This window comes from Pistacia vera, unplaced genomic scaffold (assembly GCF_008641045.1).
Source record: "Pistacia vera cultivar Batoury unplaced genomic scaffold, PisVer_v2 Contig124, whole genome shotgun sequence".
Taxonomy (NCBI): Eukaryota; Viridiplantae; Streptophyta; class Magnoliopsida; order Sapindales; family Anacardiaceae; genus Pistacia; species Pistacia vera.
Window position 1 is genome coordinate 15,078 of NW_022195293.1, and position 20,427 is coordinate 35,504.

Sequence of the window (20,427 nt, forward strand, 5' to 3'; positions counted from 1 at the left end):
ATGAGTGTGTTTATATACTGCAGGTTAACTTCAATCTTCATCCCCTCGTTTTTTCCAAATGTGAACATGTAACAGAAATTGTTGCATTCTGATTGAAGATAAGTGATACAGATACTGACATTTGAAATGAGATTTATTTACTCCGAACCTGTAAATTATATATCTCACAAGCATCTTATATAGTATAGCTTCACTCACACGATATCCTAATAAAAGAAGAAGAAAATTCTGCAAACTAGAACTAAGTATACACTCTTTTGACTAACTAACTGAAGGTGTGAGAGGGGTCAGCAATCATGCCTACCACACAAATGAATACACTATAGTTAATTACTTTTAGCCTAAGCTCGCTCAGCCGCTGCATACATCATGACCTGACTGAGGTCGGTTGCTTGATGGCTTGCCAATCTGTAAACAGGCGATTGGGGGGACCGTAGGAGTGGTTAATTCTCCGAAAGTCTGCCAGCAGAACGGATCATACATGTGGTACTTTTCCACTTGTGGTTTTAACTCTATGAAAGATAGAGTTACATCTATACATGGTAGGCTGTCACTGCAGGCAAAATGAACAGGTTTTACTGTGTATGTCCCTCTAATTCTTTCATACGTGATTCCTGATAGAGACACAGCAGATGTTTGGTTCTTGCATATGCTTTTGTCACAGTAGAATTGATCGATTACAATTGGAAGTTGGACCTCAGAGACTTGAATGTTTGAGAAAAGTACCCCCTGCACAGAGCCTGATCCACCCTGCAGATGTGAAATTTGAACTCTTTAGAGAAACTACTAGTAAATAGCTTGGAAGTGCCTGGGAAACATGTAACAGTGTTTTATATCTATAATCAATTACAACTTCGGAGATGCTGGACCAACTAAAGAGATGAAACGGGAGTATTAGAATAACTGCAGATTATGTTGAAAATTTGATTAAAACTTTCTGAGAGGATGAAGATAGCATTTCAAAAGTTTAGCGATATCTGTTTAAAACTTTGGAAACCATGTCTGTATTAGATTTAGCAGAAGTATATTTGTTAAATTTTCTTAAACTAGTGCACAAGGCATTACTCTGAGCTAATTCAATCGCCTGTTAGTTAAAGCACTCAGCAGTAAATAGTCCCAATTCTATGTTTGTTAATCTAAACAATCACTTACCTGAGTTTCAATTGCATTATTTTAACATTTAGAGTTCCTCATAACCTTGCCATTAAGGATTTGATAAATGCAATACTTAAAACTACAAGAATTTTCTTATAGAACATGGGATTGTAAGTGGTGTCAATACCTGCCATGTCTTGATTCTGACACCATTCATTGTGTTGTGCATCATGACATCTCGGACAGTGATGTTTGAGACACAGGCTTTGGTGTTATCTTTTCCCAGACTTCCAATGCTGATTCCATGTCCTGGACCACAATTCACATTGTGTACATACACATTTGAGCATCCGGTTTGGATAGAAACACAGTCATCTCCTGCAAAAAGCATAACATTTTACAAGCTTATTTAGCATAAGGGCAACATATGGTTGCTAACATTTGTTATCTATATCATACTAACTGGCTTTAGTTGATCTCTATCCTGCTTGCTGTTTGTATGCCCACTGCATTTAAAAAAGCTTCATTCGATATTATAAATATTGCTCTACATATTGTCCGGTTGCATGTTCACTTCTATGTTATATGCCCTCTAATAAGGCTTTCATTTAAGCAGAACTAGACAAGACAAGAAGACAGAAACAGTAGATCATGTCGCAGGTGAAGACAAAAGCAAACTTGGAGAGAATACAACAATATGGTGCTCAAAAGCCCATCCTAAATTGGTCCATCCCCTGACAGTCTTGATAAGCATCCAATAACCAGTGGCTGAACTTTTTTTTTGGAATTTTTTAGATTGCTTTTGCTATGATTCTAAACTAAGGTTTATCAATCATGCAACAATATTTTTGTATATGGTTATGGAATTAAGTGCCATCTACTGAAAATGTCTTATCCAAAATAAACTCAATTTTGACTTTGCAGGTTTTATTCTTGCTTGTAAAGATTCAAGCTCAACCTGCAGCCCGCAATTTAAAAGTTGAATGTGATGGAAAAGACAAAATTATTCGGTTTGTGTAATTAATTACCGCAAGCAAGACTGCTGCTATGAATTAGCACATCTTTGGAGTTCTGGAGGTGGATTCCATCGGTGTTGGGACTGTCACCAGGAGATAAAACGCTAATATCATGCACCAGAACTCCCATGCAGTTATCAAACTTGAGGTGGCATTGTGGGCTGTTCTGAATCCTAATGCCAGTCACAGTCGCATTGAAACTCCCGTAGAACCTCAGTGCCTGTTACAAAACAAAACCAAACAACAAATCATGTTCAATAACTGCATAGTCAACAAAATTCAACTGGAATTTCATAGTGTTACTAAGTGGTCCTTACAGTTGGCTTTATGCTTGGCATTTTCCCATAAAGTTCACTTCTTGTCTACCACACAGTTTCAAGGAGAGACTAAATCAGTGGCTGAACAAATTGCATATCAAAAAAAAAAAAAAACTGATGGCCGGAGTTAATTGTTACCGGCATCGGCGGCCTCTCTTGTACAGTACTGTTTAATGGGATGATGAGTTTGGTTTCATCATCGATTGGATCATCATAAGGGGAGTCCTTCCACCAGACAGAGCCTCTTCCATCAATTACACCCTTTCCCTGGATCGTAATTCCTTTCAGCTTTGAAAATTCAATCCACCATAGTAGATCTTTTCCCCAATCTTTGTTGCTCGTTGGAGCAATGATTGTCCCATCCAGCTGACCAAAATCAATTAAAACAGAATTTCTAAATTGATATTTGGGTAAATTAATCCCTTAAATTAAAGACAACATAGATAATAAATTCCTGAATAATTACCTGAAATAAAATGTTAGGCTGACAGTAAGGACCAGAGAATGAAATGGGTCCTACAAGAAAAACAAATTTTGCCGGAACATTAACTGTTGATGCTTCAACTTTACACGCAGCTGCCCAAGCAGCTTCAAACGCCTGCATCACATCACGTGTTAAACAATTAAAAAAGTTAAAAACTAAATAATTTCATTCATAGAATTACAGTTGGTGCTGAAAAAGAAAAACAAAACCGTATTCAATTATGGTTGGTATTAATATTATGACCAAACTGCCTTAACGAGAATCATTTTTTATTGAGAGGGACCACCAGCTTGGTAGTTTATTAGTTGTGTTATGTGTTGTCTTTTTCCTTGTACTTAAGTTATTCATTTTTGTATACACTTTTCCTGTACCCTGTACCCCTCTTACCTTTTTCTCTAATGCCAAGGCATAGCCACAGCCCACGGGACCTATTAACTTGTGTCAAATTTTGTGATTGTTGACCATAATATATTTTAATTGAATTAAAGAATCTTTTCATCAAATGATTCGTTAAAATTTTGCCCACATATAAATAGAAAATTCTTGTGCATGCATGAGTTATTGTAATTTCTTAAATTAATGAATTACTCAAGATAAGAACATAAGAAATGTGTGGAGCTCTGCATTTTGAATCTTTATAATAAGTGACATTAAGCTTCTTTTACCTTGGTGTCATCGGTAATTCCATTGCCCTTAGCGCCAAAATTCATCACGTCAAACACTATAGAATGGCTGCTGCCGTAGCCTTTCTGTGGCGGAAGTGGAGGCGGAATGTCTTGTGCTGGCGTCGTAACTACTGGAGGTGAAGGTACGGGAGATTTATGAGACGGTGGTTTTGGTTTCGGTTTCGGTTTCGGCTTTGGTTTTGGTTTGTATTTATGGTTACCATGACCAGTATGATGGGTAGTGCTTCCTTTGTTTTTGGACAAAGAAGCTGAAAAACTTCTACTATTCCTCCAATGCCTGCCTCTTCTGGCATTGCAGCTCTTAAAACTTGAACACCATAAAAGAATAACAATGAGGATCATAAATGTGAGGCTTCTGAAACTAAATCCTCTCATGTTTAATGTAGAGAGAGAGAGAGAGAGAGAAAACAGAGGGAAAGAGAGGTTCTCTTATTTTTCTTGTCTAAAGTAAGTTAATGAGTGTGGTTTATATAGGCAGAGGCCATAAGAATGAGCAGTTATAATCAGAAATTGCTTTTGATAATGCTATGCATTTATGTTTCATTCAGCATTTTATTAATCACTTTACACACATTCCTTTATGTGAATTCTAGTTGGGATTAATTTAGGTCCGATCAACAGTGATCACAGGGCTCATTCTTTTGCCACATGTCACAATGGTGCTGCACGTGAAGCCTTCCTTTCATCAATTAACAAGAAAATTAACTGGGGATTTCATTATTATTGAAGATATGGATACAGTTATATTGGTTGTTATTGTGTCGTTTGGTTTGTGGAGATTTCTGTGGCCTTCTTCTCTGGTTTCAATTGGTTCAATATTTTAATACAAATTCAGAAAATAATGCAAAAGCCAAAAAGGCACACGTGAGTGGGTCTATATGGTGTCAATGGCACTGATTATAACAGCTCTTTATGATCACATGGAAACGTTCACGGGCTCCAGTTTTGTACTTTGTCTTCATAATCCTCCCACAATCACAAACAATGGCTACCCTTTATCAAATTTCCCAATCACACAAGAAGGCAATTTGCTCAAACCAACACTCTGCAAGGGAATAATGGATGGTGATGGTCCCTTTTCAGTTTCATTTTTAGGGTTATATATATGTATAGAGTTTTCCCTACTTTTTGCTGAATTTTTTTATTGATTTTGATAAATTTCATCTAAATTTTCATTATTGAATTAGAAACCTGTCTCTTCTGATACGTCAAAAATCTGCATTATGAATGAATAAGCTAAAAACGTATATAATTTTAGAGTCCTGCATGAACACATACGTTGTCAGAAACTGCTGAAAAACCTCTATACTGTACGCCCATAGTTTTCGATCATCTGTAATTATTTTAATTGGCTCATAAAAGAAGTACAAGTAGCGTACAATTGACATTAATTTATTTCACAAAATTAATTAACAAGTGAAAAAAATACTCGGTTTATCGATCATGCAAAAACAGAAAAGAAAGATTGTGATAAAGAGGGTAAGATCACATTATCTGAGTTTTCAGATATACAAAATTATGATCACATAAAATGGATTTGATGTGAACACCCCACGTCCAATGAAATGGTTTGATTATTTTGTAATTGATTTTTCTTTTTTTGAATGATATAGTGGTTTGAAACAAAACAAGAATAAATGAAGTAAATATAATTAGTACAGAAGAGTGGATAAACGAAAATCGAAGTCCCAAAACTGAGTGAAAATGATTGAAATGCAGTTGAGATGAGAATATTTTACATAAGAGTTGTTTTGTTTGTTTACTGAGAATATATGTGTGCTACGTGGGTGGCTGTCCTTGTACAAATCTGTCGCAAACACATTTTACAGAGATGCCATTCACAGCCACACGAAACACACCCAACAAATAAATATAATGTTTTATCCGAGAGTCTTTGACCTCTTCCCTCTAGTCATTTTCCTCTCTGGATTTGCCTTTGCCCATCACCAAACCCAAACATCTCTTTCTCACTCATGTGCTATGTTGCACCAGCTACGTATCTTGCTTCAATTCCCAAATTGTGATGGATAGATATACGGGAATTTACAGGAAAAAAGAAATTGTTGAGACAACTAGCTAGACATATTCTTTGTTCAATCTCCATCGTATTTATCTACCAAATATCCACCAAAAGCAAAATAATTGGATCCCTATAAATAATACTCATAAAAAACTCTTATTTATATATTGATTAAATCCGTTATTGGGCAGCAATATTCTCATATTTGGTTGTACTGTACATGTTCTTATACTGTGACAAAATAATATATACAATAAGATAAGACAATAATCTTCATAATAATCAATTGCCAGCTGTGGGTTAATTTAAGGAAATGAAAAGAATTATAAAATAAATCTCCTATACCTTAGGGCTTAGGACATCATATTTAAGGCCATATACGTATAAAAAATGAAAAGAATCACAAGCATTATTTTAATTTAGGTTAAATGTTGAAGTTAGAGACAAGCATATATGTGTATGATATAGACTTTTGGAGAGAAATAAGATTAGTAGGACCTTCTGTTAGCCGTCTTTTAGTGGATACAAGCTCGTGAACTTTTGAGTTCTTCATCTCGTGAACTCCATGCGTAGAGTTGTAGAGAAGGTTATTAGGGTTTCTCTGCTCCATTATTAATTTAGGTGAATCATTTTTCCACCAACCGAGGCATCAATCTTCATGCTTTCTTTTTGACTTATTAACATGAGCAGCCTCCATAGGCAATTTGTAAAAGTATTTTTTATAATTCATAGGCAATCTGCTCATGTCTCCGATCTCCCCTTAAAAATAATAGATGAAAATCTGAGCTTTTTATAAAGTTTTTGAAAAAAAAAAAAAAAAAAAAATAAAAATAAAAAAAAAAAATAAAAAGGTCATTTATCATGTGCTTCGTTATAAATATATATTTTTTATAGGTTGAAAACCAATTCATGGTGTATTTCAATTTTTTTATGAGATTATTTTAAATGCTTAACTATGATAAACCAAAATACTCAATGATGAAATATTTAGACTGTTTAGGAATAAATAAGTGTCAGCATGAGCTGTATGTGAGGTGTAAATTACTAGATTAATTTTGTAATTAATCCTAGAATCAGGCTAGTTGAGTATTCTTTTGTTTAAATGTAACTTAATATAGGAATATGTAACCCCTGTATGTTACACTATTTTGAATTATTTTTCTGTTATCTTATTTGAATTAAAAAACAAAACATGTGTTTGTTTACTTATTGGGTCAATTCATTTAGAAAATTAATCCAATTCAAATAAGATTTTTTTGTCTCAAAATGAAAAGTGGGTGGTACTTGTTTTCTATTATCATATTCTATTTAACTCAAAATATATTTCCAACTTCATTCAACTAAAAACAATTACCTTTCACTCCTTCTAATCTGAAAATTAATCCACCTAAGACCAACACCACCTACCAACAACCACTGCCGACTATCGGCAATTGCTGACCGTCATGGTTGGAACCGCACACGACTAGCTGGATCTAGCTGGTCGTGCGCTGATATGGTAGTTTTTTCTGGTCAAATCTATGGCCAGAATTTGGCCATCGTTGACGGCCAAAATCTGGCCATTAACAGCTAAATCTTGTTGTTTCATCTAGCCAAAAACGGCTATATCAATGCACGATCGACTAGATCCAACCGGTTGTGTACGGTTCTGGCAACTATTGGCTACCATCTGGCAATGGTGGCTGGCGGCTGGCTATCCTCTTAGGTGGTGAGGTGCTTTAGTTAATTTTTTAACTTTTATTGTGGGAGGTGTTTGGTTAAATTAACAAATATAAGGAGTTAAAAATAGATCTAAAATATTTTAAGAAAATATACCAAACAACTGTTTGGCATTTTATCAAACCCTGAATATACTTTTCTGATATTTTACCAAACACATTTTCAGAATCTGATCCAATTCGATTTAATCCAACTAACTCAACTTAAAATAGTTATTCGGAATAACATTTTTCAAATAATCTACCAAACGGGCCCTTAGTTTTCCTTAGAGTAGGTTCTTTCCTATTTTAAATGTAGTCATTGTACCTATATATTGCCTCCATCTTGGAGAAGAAAGGAAGATAACAATTATTCACAGAAACCATTGTTTGACATGGTATCAAAGCAGGTTATAGTCTAAGGAAGTCTGTGATAATCAATCGTATTTTTTTCAAAATTCGTATTCCAAATATCACCACTGCAAATATGTTATGAGTTTGAAGGCCATCACTATAGACATATCAACCCAATCAACCAAACCAATCTCAACACCAGCACCGTAGATTATTGTCCATCAAGACAACTCTACATTTCCTACCGGAGTCACACTGGTGGAGAACAATTATTCGTTATGGTCTCAACTCATGGAGATACGTATTGGCGCTTACAACAAAACTGGATACCTAACCGAAGTAGCAAAAAAACTTGCACTTGAAGATCCGAATCTAAAAATATGGATCACTGAAAATAATAGAGTGAAAAGTTGGCTTATTGACCCAATGAGTTTGTCACTGATGTAACGATTTATTCGCCTCCCTACAACCAAGGAGATACGGGATGCTATATCAAAAATCTTTTGTGATGAATCGGATCCATCATCTAGCTCCTCGAAAATAAAAATAATCAATCCAATGGACAGTTTAGAGGTCGGGCATGTTCTCATCGTGGTGAAACAGGTCATTCGAAACAAAAATATTGTGAAATTAATAATATCCTGAGCAATAGGACTTCACAAAGAAACCTCGAAAGCAGATTGTAGGAAAAGCTATGGTAATCTCTACGGAGGAAGAACAACTGCAGCCTACAACAAATGTTAGTCACCTAGGTATTGTTGGTAAGACGTTTGCCTTTTCTACAATTTCTAATAATAGTACTTGGATTATTGATACAGGTGCATCTGATCATATGACTCAGGACTCCAACCAATTACAATATGTTTCCCCATTTCCTCAATCTGTTATCTCCACAACTAATGGCAATACCTCTCCTATTACCGGAGCGGGCTCTGTTATCTTATCCAATACTCTCATATTAAATATTGTCATGGTTGTTCCATCCCTTGAATGTAATCTTTTGTTTGTTAGTCAAATTACCTCCACTCATTCCATCCCTTGCATTGTAACTTTTTGGCCCTCATTTTGTTTTTTTCAAGACATTCTCACTCAGAAGATTCTTGGTTATGCTGTTAGCTAGGGCAAACTCTACTACTTGGAGTTGACAAAAAATGGGGGACCAAAATTCTGTCAAGCAAATCAAACTAGTAGTAAAGACAAGCAAAATGAAAGCACTATAAGAATATTTGGCTGTAAATTCAAAATGAATGATCTTAGCCAACTTTAGTATTTCTTGGGGATTTAGGTCGCAAGATTGAAACATGAGATTTCATTCTTATAACAGCAATACATGCTAGACTTTTAACTGAAACTGGAATGCTTGCTTGCAAACCAAAGAGACGCCCATAGAAATGAATCACAAGCTCGGAGAATGTTTAGATTAAGCTCCAACAGACAAGGGTCGTTATTAGATGTTGGTTGGAAGATTAATCTACATATCACACACGAGGCCAGATATAGCTTATGCAGTGAGCGTTGTGAGCCAGTTCATGCATGCACAACTTGAAGAACATATGAATGTGGTGTATCGAATCCCAAGATACTTGAAGAGTGCTCTAGGAAAAAGATTGTTGTTCTCAAAAAATGATATTTCTAACATTGAAGGCTACATAGATTTTGATTGGGTAGGCGATTGAATTGATAGAAGGTCCACATCTAGGTATTTTATTTTCGTGGAAGGTTATTTTGTCACTTGGTGAAGCAAGAAGCAGAAGGCAGTAGCAGGATCAAGTGCATAAGCCGAATTCCAAGGTATGGCTCATGGTGTGTTTGAATTGTTGTGGGTTAAGAGTGTACTAAAAGATTTGGGGATTAAATATGCAGAACCTATGAGTCTTCATTGTGATAATAAGGTTGCTATTGAGATTGCACATAATCTGGTACAACATGACTGCACCTAATATGTCGAATTTGATCATCATTTCATGAGGCAAAACCTCGATCGAAATATTATACAGTTACAATTTGCTCAGTTTGAAAATCAGTTATTGATATGCTCATGAAGATGATTTCAAGAAAGGTGTTCCATGGCATAATCGACAATTTTGGCATGATAGACATCTATGCTCCAACAGTCCAATTTGAGGGGGAGTGTCAACATGAGTTGTATGTGAGGTGTAAATTACTAGATTAATTTTGTAATTAATCTTAGAATATGGCTAGTCGACTATTCTTTTGTTTAAATGTAATTTAATATAGGAAGATTTAGTTTTCCTTAGAGTAGGTTGTTTCCTATTTTAAATGTAGTCATTGTATCTATATACTATCTCAATCATAGAGAAGAAAAAAAGATAAGAATTATCCACAGAAAACAATGTAATTTAATATAGGAATATTTAGTTTTCCTTAGAGTAGGTTGTTTTCCTATTTTAAAAGTAGTAATTGTATCTATATACTACCTCCATCTTGGAGAAGAATGGAAGATAAGAATTATTCACAAAAACCATTATTTGAAAATAACAGTAAGTACTTTTCTAAACACTTTTGCTTTCTATTTTCATATTACGTTTTAGATATTGCGATTGGTTGCATATAAAATTTATGCACTCACTTAGTACTAGTTATCATATGAAGCAATGACAGCCATAACGTGGTTAATTTGCGCTTATCATTGTCATATTCGTTGTCTTTATCTTGAGTTCTCACGTTCCCGTTTAATCAATTCTCATAAAGCTTGAGATTTAAGAAATTACCAAAGCACTACGTCATTCATGATTTAATCGTACAAGTTTTTTTGTGATTCTTTTTATTCAAGACCTCTGATTACCATTTTGGAAAAAAACACTTCTCAACCAATCACTTAAGTTAAGTTATGTCAAACAATAATATTAGTCTCACAAACATCTCTTACTAGCACCCCTCACTAACCTCATGTGGCAGTTTGCAATTGGCTTGGTCAAGCGAGACCCATGCAAGTTGATCAATTATGAGCCGACACATGACGTTTGTGAGAAAAAGTTAGTGAGAAGTATTTGTGAATGTAGTATTACTCTATCTCAAAACTATTCAAAATCCCTTCTTAAATTGACTGATTTCAAAGAGTAAACTACTTTTTCCCACCCAAATAATGTCTTAACGACACTTTTCCACTTACAGATTTTTAAAATACCACTTTACTACCTAACTTTATATTCCATTTTCGATTCTAGCATCTTTGCAACTCTACATCACCATCATTCTCTTTTCTGATCATCACTCACTAAAACCCCTCAAGCCCTACTCCCGTCGACCCCGCCAATCACCGGTAATCGAGCGATTAGGGTTACATAACCGTCGCTCCCAAGTCAAATTCTGATCGATCCTAACTACCAAAATCCAACATTCCGCCATCAAAAGATTTATCGGCCTCCTTTCTTCAAAAGTCTAACAGCTCAAACTAATTTTGCTCTTTGTCCGCCGTCGAAATATAAATTTGGATAATAAAGTGATATTTTAAAAGTCTGTGGGTAGGAAAGTGTCATTAAGTCATTATTTGGGTGGAAAAAAAAAAATTTGTTAACTCCATTTCAAATTAAATTAAAGTTATATATACACAACATGCCCAAATGCGAAAAATTATGAATTAATTTCAAACTAATATATATTCATCCTAACTTGTGCCGACATTCACATTATAGAAATGGAGTGTATTAATAGTGATCATGGATGATGATAATCTTATTATCTCTAAAAGTCAAATTTTGTTTCCCAAAAGATAAAAAGGGAAGTTCGAGATAGAAAAGAAAATGCCCCACGATTCAACTTTCATTCTGTAATGTATAGAAAAAGTGCAAATTTAGATGTGATTCTTGATATTACAATCTCACTTTAGCTTTAAAGGTTAACAATAATTATAAAAGAAAAGAATGAGTTGAAGTTCACAGATGATTCTAGAAGTTGAAGCAATTATATATATATATATATATATGAAACTGATGAAGTTATATATTGAGCAAAGCAAAACCCACAGATGTTATTATTATTGTTGGTGGTGGGGTAATGGTTATAGTTGTGAGTTACTTTGTGCATGTGAATCCATCGCTGAATTTTCTTCATTTTGGATTCTTAAATTTAGGAAGACAAAACTGCTTTTGTCGCCACTACTTTTGTTTCTACTACAAGAAACACCCTTAATTCATGGCCTACTCAAGCTTACCAATGTCACGGATCATTGATTTCAAACCCTAAGATTTGCTTCATTATTTTTATCATTTAAAAATTAAGGGGACAAGAATGCAACATCTCGTGCACTTTTCTCTGTTCTTCCTTTCCTTCTTCCCTTGGCATTTCATGCAATAAAGGATTTCTCAACCACCATTACTGATAGCACATGGTTTTTTGAAGGCAGTATTGTCCCATCATGTATCTCAATTTCTACCTAAATAAATACAAAATCAAATCCAACTTGTGTCTAATTTGAGAGGTGTTTGATCTACGAGATTTATTTTTGAAAGTTGGAATGTTCTTTTCTTGATGACTTTATGGGAATGGGACCCTAACCCTAACATAATGTACAACTCCACAGTGGAATTTATTTGTATTTAATGAGGCACAGTAACTAATTGACAAATTTTGTATTAATTGATAGAAGATAATTTCATTGTCATTTTTAATCATACATTGCATCCATCCTCCCAAACAAAACCAGCTCCAAACAATTGTCAGTTTCTATGCATTTCCAAAATGTAACAATCTTTGAAAATGCAAAATATAATATGAAGAGTAAACGACTTTTTCCCACCCAAGGTTTGTCTTAGCGACATTTTTCCACCCAAATGATTTTAAAATACCATTCTCCCACCCAAAGTTTACATTCCGTTATATTAAAAATACACTTTAATTTCTCAGTCGGCATTCGGTAAGTTACCAAGAGGCAAGGTAAGAGAGGATTTGTAGAGTAGATGTTGGTGGATTGAATGATAATGACCAATTGAATATTCTATGTCGGAATCAGTTGAAAATCAACTAAGAACAGAAAACCCTAACTTTACGGTGACCGACAATCGATAAGAAAACAGGTGTCAGAGTGAGAGGAGTTTCATACAGAGGAGACCAAGGTGGTGACGGAGAGAATTGTAGTCGTCGAAATCTGTTAGAATCAGTTTTGAGTAGTAACGGAATATTAAATTTGGGTGAAAAAATAGTATTTTGAAACTTTTTGAATAGAAAAGTGCCATTAAGGCAAACCTTGGGTGGGAAAAAGTCGTTTACTCTAATATAAAATTAAAACCATTCATGTTCCAACCGGTTTTAAGAGCTATTTATTATAACTGTCAATCCCATTATNCCCTCGATCTATTTAAAGCATAATCATGAGCAAGTGCATAAATATACTCACGAAAAAGCAGTGGGTATAGGAAGTGGTGTTGCTGAGATCCATCTAGTTCGAAATAGACTTGAAATTCCTCCATTTGAAATTCGATTTAAACCAACACCTTACGGCACGAGCTGACGACAGCCATGCACCACCTGTGTCCGCGTTCCCGAAGGCACCCCTCTCTTTCAAGAGGATTCGAAGCATGTCAAGCCCTGGTAAGGTTCTTCGCTTTGCATCGAATTAAACCACATGCTCCACCGCTTGTGCGGGCCCCCGTCAATTCCTTTGAGTTTCATTCTTGCGAACGTACTCCCCAGGTGGGATAGTTAATGCGTTAGTTACATCACTGCACGAGTCGATACGCACAGTGCCTAGTATCCATCGTTTACGGCTAGGACTACTGGGGTATCTAATCCCATTCGCTCCCTTAGCTTTCGTTTCTCAGTGTCAGTGTCGGCCCAACAAAGTGCTTTCGCGGTTGGTGTTCTTTCCGATCTCTACGCATTTCATCGCTCCATCAAAAATTCCCTTTGCCCCTACTGTACTCCAGCTTGGTAGTTTCCACAGCCTGTCCAGGGTTGAGCCCTAGGATTTGACGGCAGACTTAAAAAGCCACCTACAGACGCATTACGCCCAATCATTCCAGATAACGCTTGCATCCTCTGTATTACCACAGCTGCTGGCACAGAGTTAGCCGATGCTTATTCCCCAAATACCGTCATTGCTTCTTCTCTGGGAAAAGAAGTTCACGACCCGTAGGCCTTCTACCTCCACGCGGCATTGCTTCGTCAGGCTTTTGCTCATTGCAAAAAATTCCCCACTATTGCCCCCCGTAGGAGTCTGGGCCGTGTCTCAGTCCCAGTGTGGCTGACCATCCTCTCGGACCAGCTACTAATCATCGCCTTGGTAAGCTATTGCCTCACCAACTAGCTAATCAGACGCGAGCCTCTCCTCGGGCGGAGGAATATATATATATATATAAACTGATGAAGTTATTATATATTGAGCAAAGCAAAACCCACAGATGTTATTATTATTGTTGGTGGTGGGGTAATGGTTATAGTTGTGAGTTACTTTGTGCATGTGAATCCATCGCTGAATCTTCTTCATTTTGGATTCTTAAATTTAGGAAGACAAAGCTGCTTTTGTCGCCACTACTTTTGTTTCTACTACAAGAAACACCCTTAATTCATGGCCTACTCAAGCTTACCAATGTCACGGATCACTGATTTCAAACCCTAAGATTTGCTTCATTATTTTTATCATTTAAAAATTAAGGGGACAAGAATGCAACATCTCGTGCACTTTTCTCTGTTCTTCCTTTCCTTCTTCCCTTGGCATTTCATGCAATAAAGGATTTCTCAACCACCATTACTGATAGCACATGGTTTTTTTGAAGGCAGTATTGTCCCATCATGTATCTCAATTTCTGCCTAAATAAATACAAAATTAAATCCAACTTGTGTTTAATTTGAGAGGTGTGCGATCTACGAGATTTATTTTTGAAAGTTGGAATGTTCTTTTCTTGATGACTTTATGGGAATGGGACCCTAACCCTAACATAATGTACAATTCTACAGTGGAATTTATTTGTATTTAATGAGGCACAGTAACTAATTGACAAATTTTGTATTAATTGATGGAAGAAAATTTCATTGTCATTTTTTATCATGCATTGCATCCATCCTCCCAAACAAAACCAGCTCCAAACAATTGTCAGTTTCTATGCATTTCCAAAATGCAACAATCTTTGAAAATGCAAAATATAATATGAAGAGTAAACGACTTTTTCCCACCCAAGGTTTGTCTTAGCGACATTTTTCCACCCAAATGATTTTAAAATACCATTCTCCCACCCAAAGTTTACATTCCGTTATATTAAAAATACACTTTAATTTCTCAGTCGGCATTCGGTAAGTTACCAAGAGGCAAGGTAAGAGAGGATTTGTAGAGTAGATGTTGGTGGATTGAATGATAATGACCAATTGAATATTCTATGTCGGAATCAGTTGAAAATCAACTAAGAACAGAAAACCCTAACTTTACGGTGACCGACAATCGATAAGAAAACAGGTGTCAGAGTGAGAGGAGTTTCATACAGAGGAGACCAAGGTGGTGACGGAGAGAATTGTAGTCGTCGAAATCTGTTAGAATCAGTTTTGAGTAGTAACGGAATATTAAATTTGGGTGAAAAAATAGTATTTTGAAACTTTTTGAATAGAAAAGTGCCATTAAGGCAAACCTTGGGTGGGAAAAAGTCGTTTACTCTAATATAAAATTAAAACCATTCATGTTCCAACCGGTTTTAAGAGCTATTTATTATAACTGTCAATCCCATTATGCCATTAAAATGAACCTGCGACAAAATTAAGTTAGAAGAGACAACTACTTGTTACAAACTGAGAATCCTTGCTGGCCTCTCAGAATTTTTTTTTTTTTTGGGGGGAGGGATTTTTGTCTCTCTCAATTCTTCCAATTGAATCTGGTAAAAAGTATAGATGAGTTGGCCTCTAGATTTGTTAATTTTATTGATCAAATCAACTGGTGTGTATATTTATATTCCCAATTTTGAAGGGATGTTTTCTTGACTGCATTACAAACTTGAAATCAATTAAAAGATGACAACACAAAAAACAATNAGAAAAACAGAGGAGAAAGAACGAAGAAAATTTGTATCTGATTTCAATTAGTAAAGTTTTCTGATACTGTACACTTTATACCCATATTTCTTATAAAGAAGAAAGACACGATAAGTGTCCTAGCTGAGCTGCCTAAAGCAATACTCTAACACACAAAAAACGCTGCCGTATCACTTATTCTTAAACGGTGCAGTTTTGTTCTTCAGTCCAACACCCACAAGTCAGCATGTAAGTATTCTAAGCAGTTGGCAGCCAGGTGAGTCCCCTTTTGGAAACTCAACCTGTGTTGTTTGCCCATAATACAGGTCTCACAGAAATCAAGAGGTTTAATAGGGTCCTTACCAAACAGGCCCTGCTTATGGAGGATGTCCAGGCCCTTTTGGCTCATATGGCCTAATCTTAAGTGCCATTTTTCAGTAACATTCAAGTTAGTAGAAACCAAAGCAGAATTTAAACAATCAGCATAATAGGATCCAGACAGAATATACAAGCCATTTCTTTTTATCCCTTCAAGAAAAACACAGTTATTTTTATAAACATACAGGCAAACATTTTTAGCTTTATAACTACAACCAGATTCATCTAAGACACTTAATGAAATTAAGTTTCTTTTTAATTCTGGAATGTACCTCACTTTAGTCAACTTGACAGTTTTACCACTGTTTAGTTTTAATGTGATGCTGCCTATCCCTTCAACCCTACAGGCATTATTATTCCCCATGTAGACAGTTTCTAACCTATTCTCCTCATAGTCCTAAAACCAATCTTTATTGGGACTCATATGAAAAGAGCATCCAGAGTCCATTACCCAATCATTTATCTTTTCTGTTTTAGAAACAGTTAAAACTTCAGATTCTTCTAAACTGGACTTAGAGGTTGCTAGGTTGCTTTCTGTATTCCCTTGTTTCTATTTCTTAAGCCAGGCATAACAGTTCTTTTTCAAATGGCCAGCCTTGTTACAGAAGAAACACTTCTTGGTTTCTCCTTTGGTCTTACGGTTTTGTTTTCTCTTTTTCTTATTCCTAGGCCCACTATCAGACTGGATAGAATTACTAATCTGATTAAAATCACCATTTCGTTTAACAAAAAGATTACTACCAATTCTTCTTTGCACTTTAATCTCTAATTCCCTAGCTTTTAATTCTAAAACTATTAAATTTATGCCTGGGATAGTACCAGAATATTGGAGGGCATTTTTTACAACTTGGTAATCTTCAGTTAAAGAAATCAAAAGAATCATAGCTAAAATAGAGTCTCCGAGTTCTTGATCTGTACCCTTCAACACTTGGGTCAGTTTCAAGAACTCATCAATATTCTCATCAATAGTCCTAGAGCTATCCATTTTATATGCAAATAAAACACCTTTTAAGTAAGCTAGATTAGGAGCAAATTGTAATGCATAAAGAGATTCGAGTTTACCCCATACCGCTGTCGGAGTTTCAAAACCGTCTACCTTTCGCAGGACCGCATCGGAGAGGTTCATGATTATCAGATTGTATGCCTCCTCCTCTAGCTCTGCCTTCTTTTTCAGTTTCTCCTCTGACCATTTGATCACGTCCTTGTCCAGTGCGATGGCTACCTTGTTATGAGATAACAACGCCTTCATTTTCTTTTTCCAACTATTGAAATTAATTTTCCCATTGAATTGGGTGATTTCGACTCTTGTAGTAGTCATAGTGACGGATTACTGTTTGGATCTAGGATTGACACAGAAACCCTAATCATGGTTAAGGTTGAATTTGAACTAATTTCACGAAATTGATTTGATATTCTAAGGTTTTCTAAGCCCTAAGCCACTAATTTGACTGATTAAACTGAAACCCCCAATTTGTATAAACCCTAGGTTTCAAGAATTACTCAAATCAAACCGAATAAACCCTAATCTCGCTCTGATACCACTGTTGTGTGTGAAACAGAATTCAAACCTATCAATCAACACTCACAAACACAATCACAAGACGTAAACTACCAAGAACACAAGATTTTTACTGTGGTTCGCTTATTCCAATGGAATAAACTATGTCCACGTTGAGCTCCAAGCAAATTGGGACCCACTGCACTATAAGGATCAAAGTATTACAAGTACAGCTCAATCATAACCCAAATCACTCAACTCTTACACTGATACAACAATCACTCGAATCTCCCTGTAATCACAATAAGCTAACCCGAAAACTGAAAGCCTATACCAAAAAAAACCACTCTGCAGTTTCTGCTATCAAGATTCACAAGAACCTAAACCTAATTACAATGTTCGAAAGAGTAAAAAATAAGAAGACTAAAACTGTTGTAAAACGCAAGAAAGAAGAAGATCAAGTTGCTATGCGCATTCTCAGATCTGGCTGCCTTTTATACTTTGACTTAATGAACTGATATTGGCCGTTAGATCTGAATGGAATCAATGGCTGAGGATTGTCACTTGAGCTAACACCAAAACGATAGCGTTTCACTTTAGGCGCAAGACGACACCATCAAAGATTCACTCAACATTCCGGATAAAGAATTCAGGAGGCAAATATACTATAATGTTGAATTCCTCGATAAAGATTAAAATTAAGGTCATTCGTGATATAGAGTTATTAGCACTGTTTTGAGAGTATATTTGATATATTTAAGGAGTCTAAAAATGAAAAAAAGTACTGGATTGATAGATATAGTAGTCATCATTCTCGTTGGTTTGCATAACATTTAAAGATCCTAAAGGAGCAAGAGTTGTATATTCCACAAAACGTCATTCTTGCCAAGGTTGTATGCTTTTTTTTTTTTTTTTCAACCTACTCAAGTCTAAATGTGTGATTGGATTCGCAGATGATTGGTAAAAAAAAATAATCTTCTCTTATGAGAATAATAACAAATGGAAAGTGTTCAATTGGAACATGAAATGTTGGGCCAATCATTGAAGATAAAAAGACATCGAATCCATATGAAGTTTTACCCTGAAAATACTCTGACGTTATGAAAAGTTCTTAATGTTAGTTTTACCCAGAAAATACTCCGATAGTATGAAAAGTGCTATATTTATATATATTCTTTGATTTGTGATAACAAATTCTTTTTTTGTAATATAATCTTGTATAGAGAAACCCTATGGATAATATCAAACTTTCAATGTAAAAAAAATAGATTTAAATTCTTTAAATGATAATAAATTATTACAATTATTCTTTTTATTCACAAGCTGAATTGTCTTTAAGTTTCAAAATAGCTCTAACACGAGGTCATAGTTAAGAGAGGGTGATCATTCAAAATTTAGGAGTCGAGCGACGAAAGCTCCAAATAAAATATATGTTTCTAGTAGCAAGCAGAAACAAGCTACTCATTTTTCACTGTTATCAGATTTCAGTTTGATCATATATTTCATGCTTAATTTCAAATGTTGGGCATTATATATAACATTAATATTTCTTTAACTTAAAAGTTGTATTTACCTTCACATCGCTAGTTTAGTGAATAGAGGTGATCGGTTATGGGTATTCTACAATTACTAAGATTTAGAATCGAAAACTGGTTCCAGTTCCTAGAAATTTGGAATTAGGACCTGAAACATAGCTTCCGCTTTTGGGTAACCAGGTAAATTTTAGTTACTCCCTATTTTTTGAAAAATAACAAATGTACCTCCAACAGTTTTCAAAAATTATAATTTAGTTCTGGTTCCTACCCGGGTGCTTGGACCTCGGTTCCCATTTTGGTTCCCAAAACCAAAACTGGACTCAGGAATTCTCGATTCTAATTTTTTAGAACCGAAACCAAACCCTAATGGGGCCAGTTCCAGTTCCTACCTGGAACCGGTGGGTGGGTACCCATGGTTTCGATTCTATCTTTTACCTATGCTCACCCCCAACTGTTATGGTGAATAAATGTGGTTGGATTCCCTCGTTCCTTAAGCTAGCTTTTGGGAATGAGTTATACTCAAACCTGTATACTAAACAATTTATTTGTGTTATTTAATATTAAATGACAAAAAAAAATCATTTTTTGCTTAATAAAAAGTATAAACTTTTGATATTTTAACTTTGTTATCTTAGTATAAATCCGAATTTGGAAAAATACTGATGACCTGAAAAAGTTGATGTTGATGTATAGCATGAAAGAGACAAGCTCATGCTATTGAAACAAAGAAGAACTACATTTTCCTCCCTTTACTTTCGGTTTATTTTTAAAGATCCCCACTTCAATTGCTACAATTTGAAAAATACCTATGTAAAATTCAACTCATTTCCCGTAATTTTAGCCTAAACACGTCGTAATTTAAACAAATAATAAGAAATACGAGAAATGAATTTGAGATGGGTTTTTAATGATTTAAAAACAAATAAACTCTTATTTTTCTCCGAGAAATAAAGGTATTAAGGAGGAGTTTCACTAAATAAAAGAGCAAGTTAGTAAAAAAACCTATTGCGCACTAGTGTTATTTGTGTAATGCATTTCTCATTATTTTGATTTCCATTGTTTCAACATAATTTTTAAGGTAATCAACTGAGTCAAATGAGCAAATTATTAGTCTTTCAAACTAGTGTCCTTAAAAAATGAACACAAACTATAGGGACCGAAAAGAATTCTCACCTTGACACATTAAATATTGAATATTCGACAGTTGACAAAGAAGAAATTTATAAGAATTGTGATCAACCAGGAAGAGTTCAGCCGCGGGCCAAGTCATCCAGCGGGTCAATAATTCAATCTACAAGACTACGACCTTTTCCTTTGTCAATTCATGGTTAAATTTATAGCTATAAATACAGCCATGGCGCTCTCTTATTTTCATTCTCATTCTTCAGAAACTC

At 35.2% G+C, this 20,427-nt stretch overlaps 1 protein-coding gene across 1 annotated transcript; it reads right to left on the reverse strand.

The window, feature by feature from the left end:
- Nucleotides 1-351: 351 nt before the first annotated feature.
- On the reverse strand, nt 352-4,020 carry LOC116117825 (polygalacturonase At1g48100-like). The gene is made up of 7 exons (XM_031403838.1): nt 3,578-4,020; nt 2,895-3,026; nt 2,567-2,794; nt 2,429-2,473; nt 2,124-2,331; nt 1,283-1,473; nt 352-750 (listed from the first exon to the last, which is right to left on the reverse strand). Exons 1-7 carry the CDS (start codon nt 3,971-3,973, stop codon nt 352-354), a joined length of 1,599 nt encoding a protein of 532 aa, XP_031259698.1. The 5' UTR covers nt 3,974-4,020.
- Nucleotides 4,021-20,427: the final 16,407 nt, after the last annotated feature.

Coding starts and splice junctions, on each gene's coding strand:
- LOC116117825 (XM_031403838.1), bottom strand. CDS start 3,973: ATGAGAGGATTTAGTTTCAGAAGCCTCACATTTATGATCCTCATTGTT. Junction 2,474..2,566: donor AAGAGAGGCCGCCGATGCCG/GTAACAATTAAC, acceptor ACTGTGTGGTAG/ACAAGAAGTGAACTTTATGG. Junction 2,332..2,428: donor TGCCAAGCATAAAGCCAACT/GTAAGGACCACT, acceptor GTTTTGTAACAG/GCACTGAGGTTCTACGGGAG.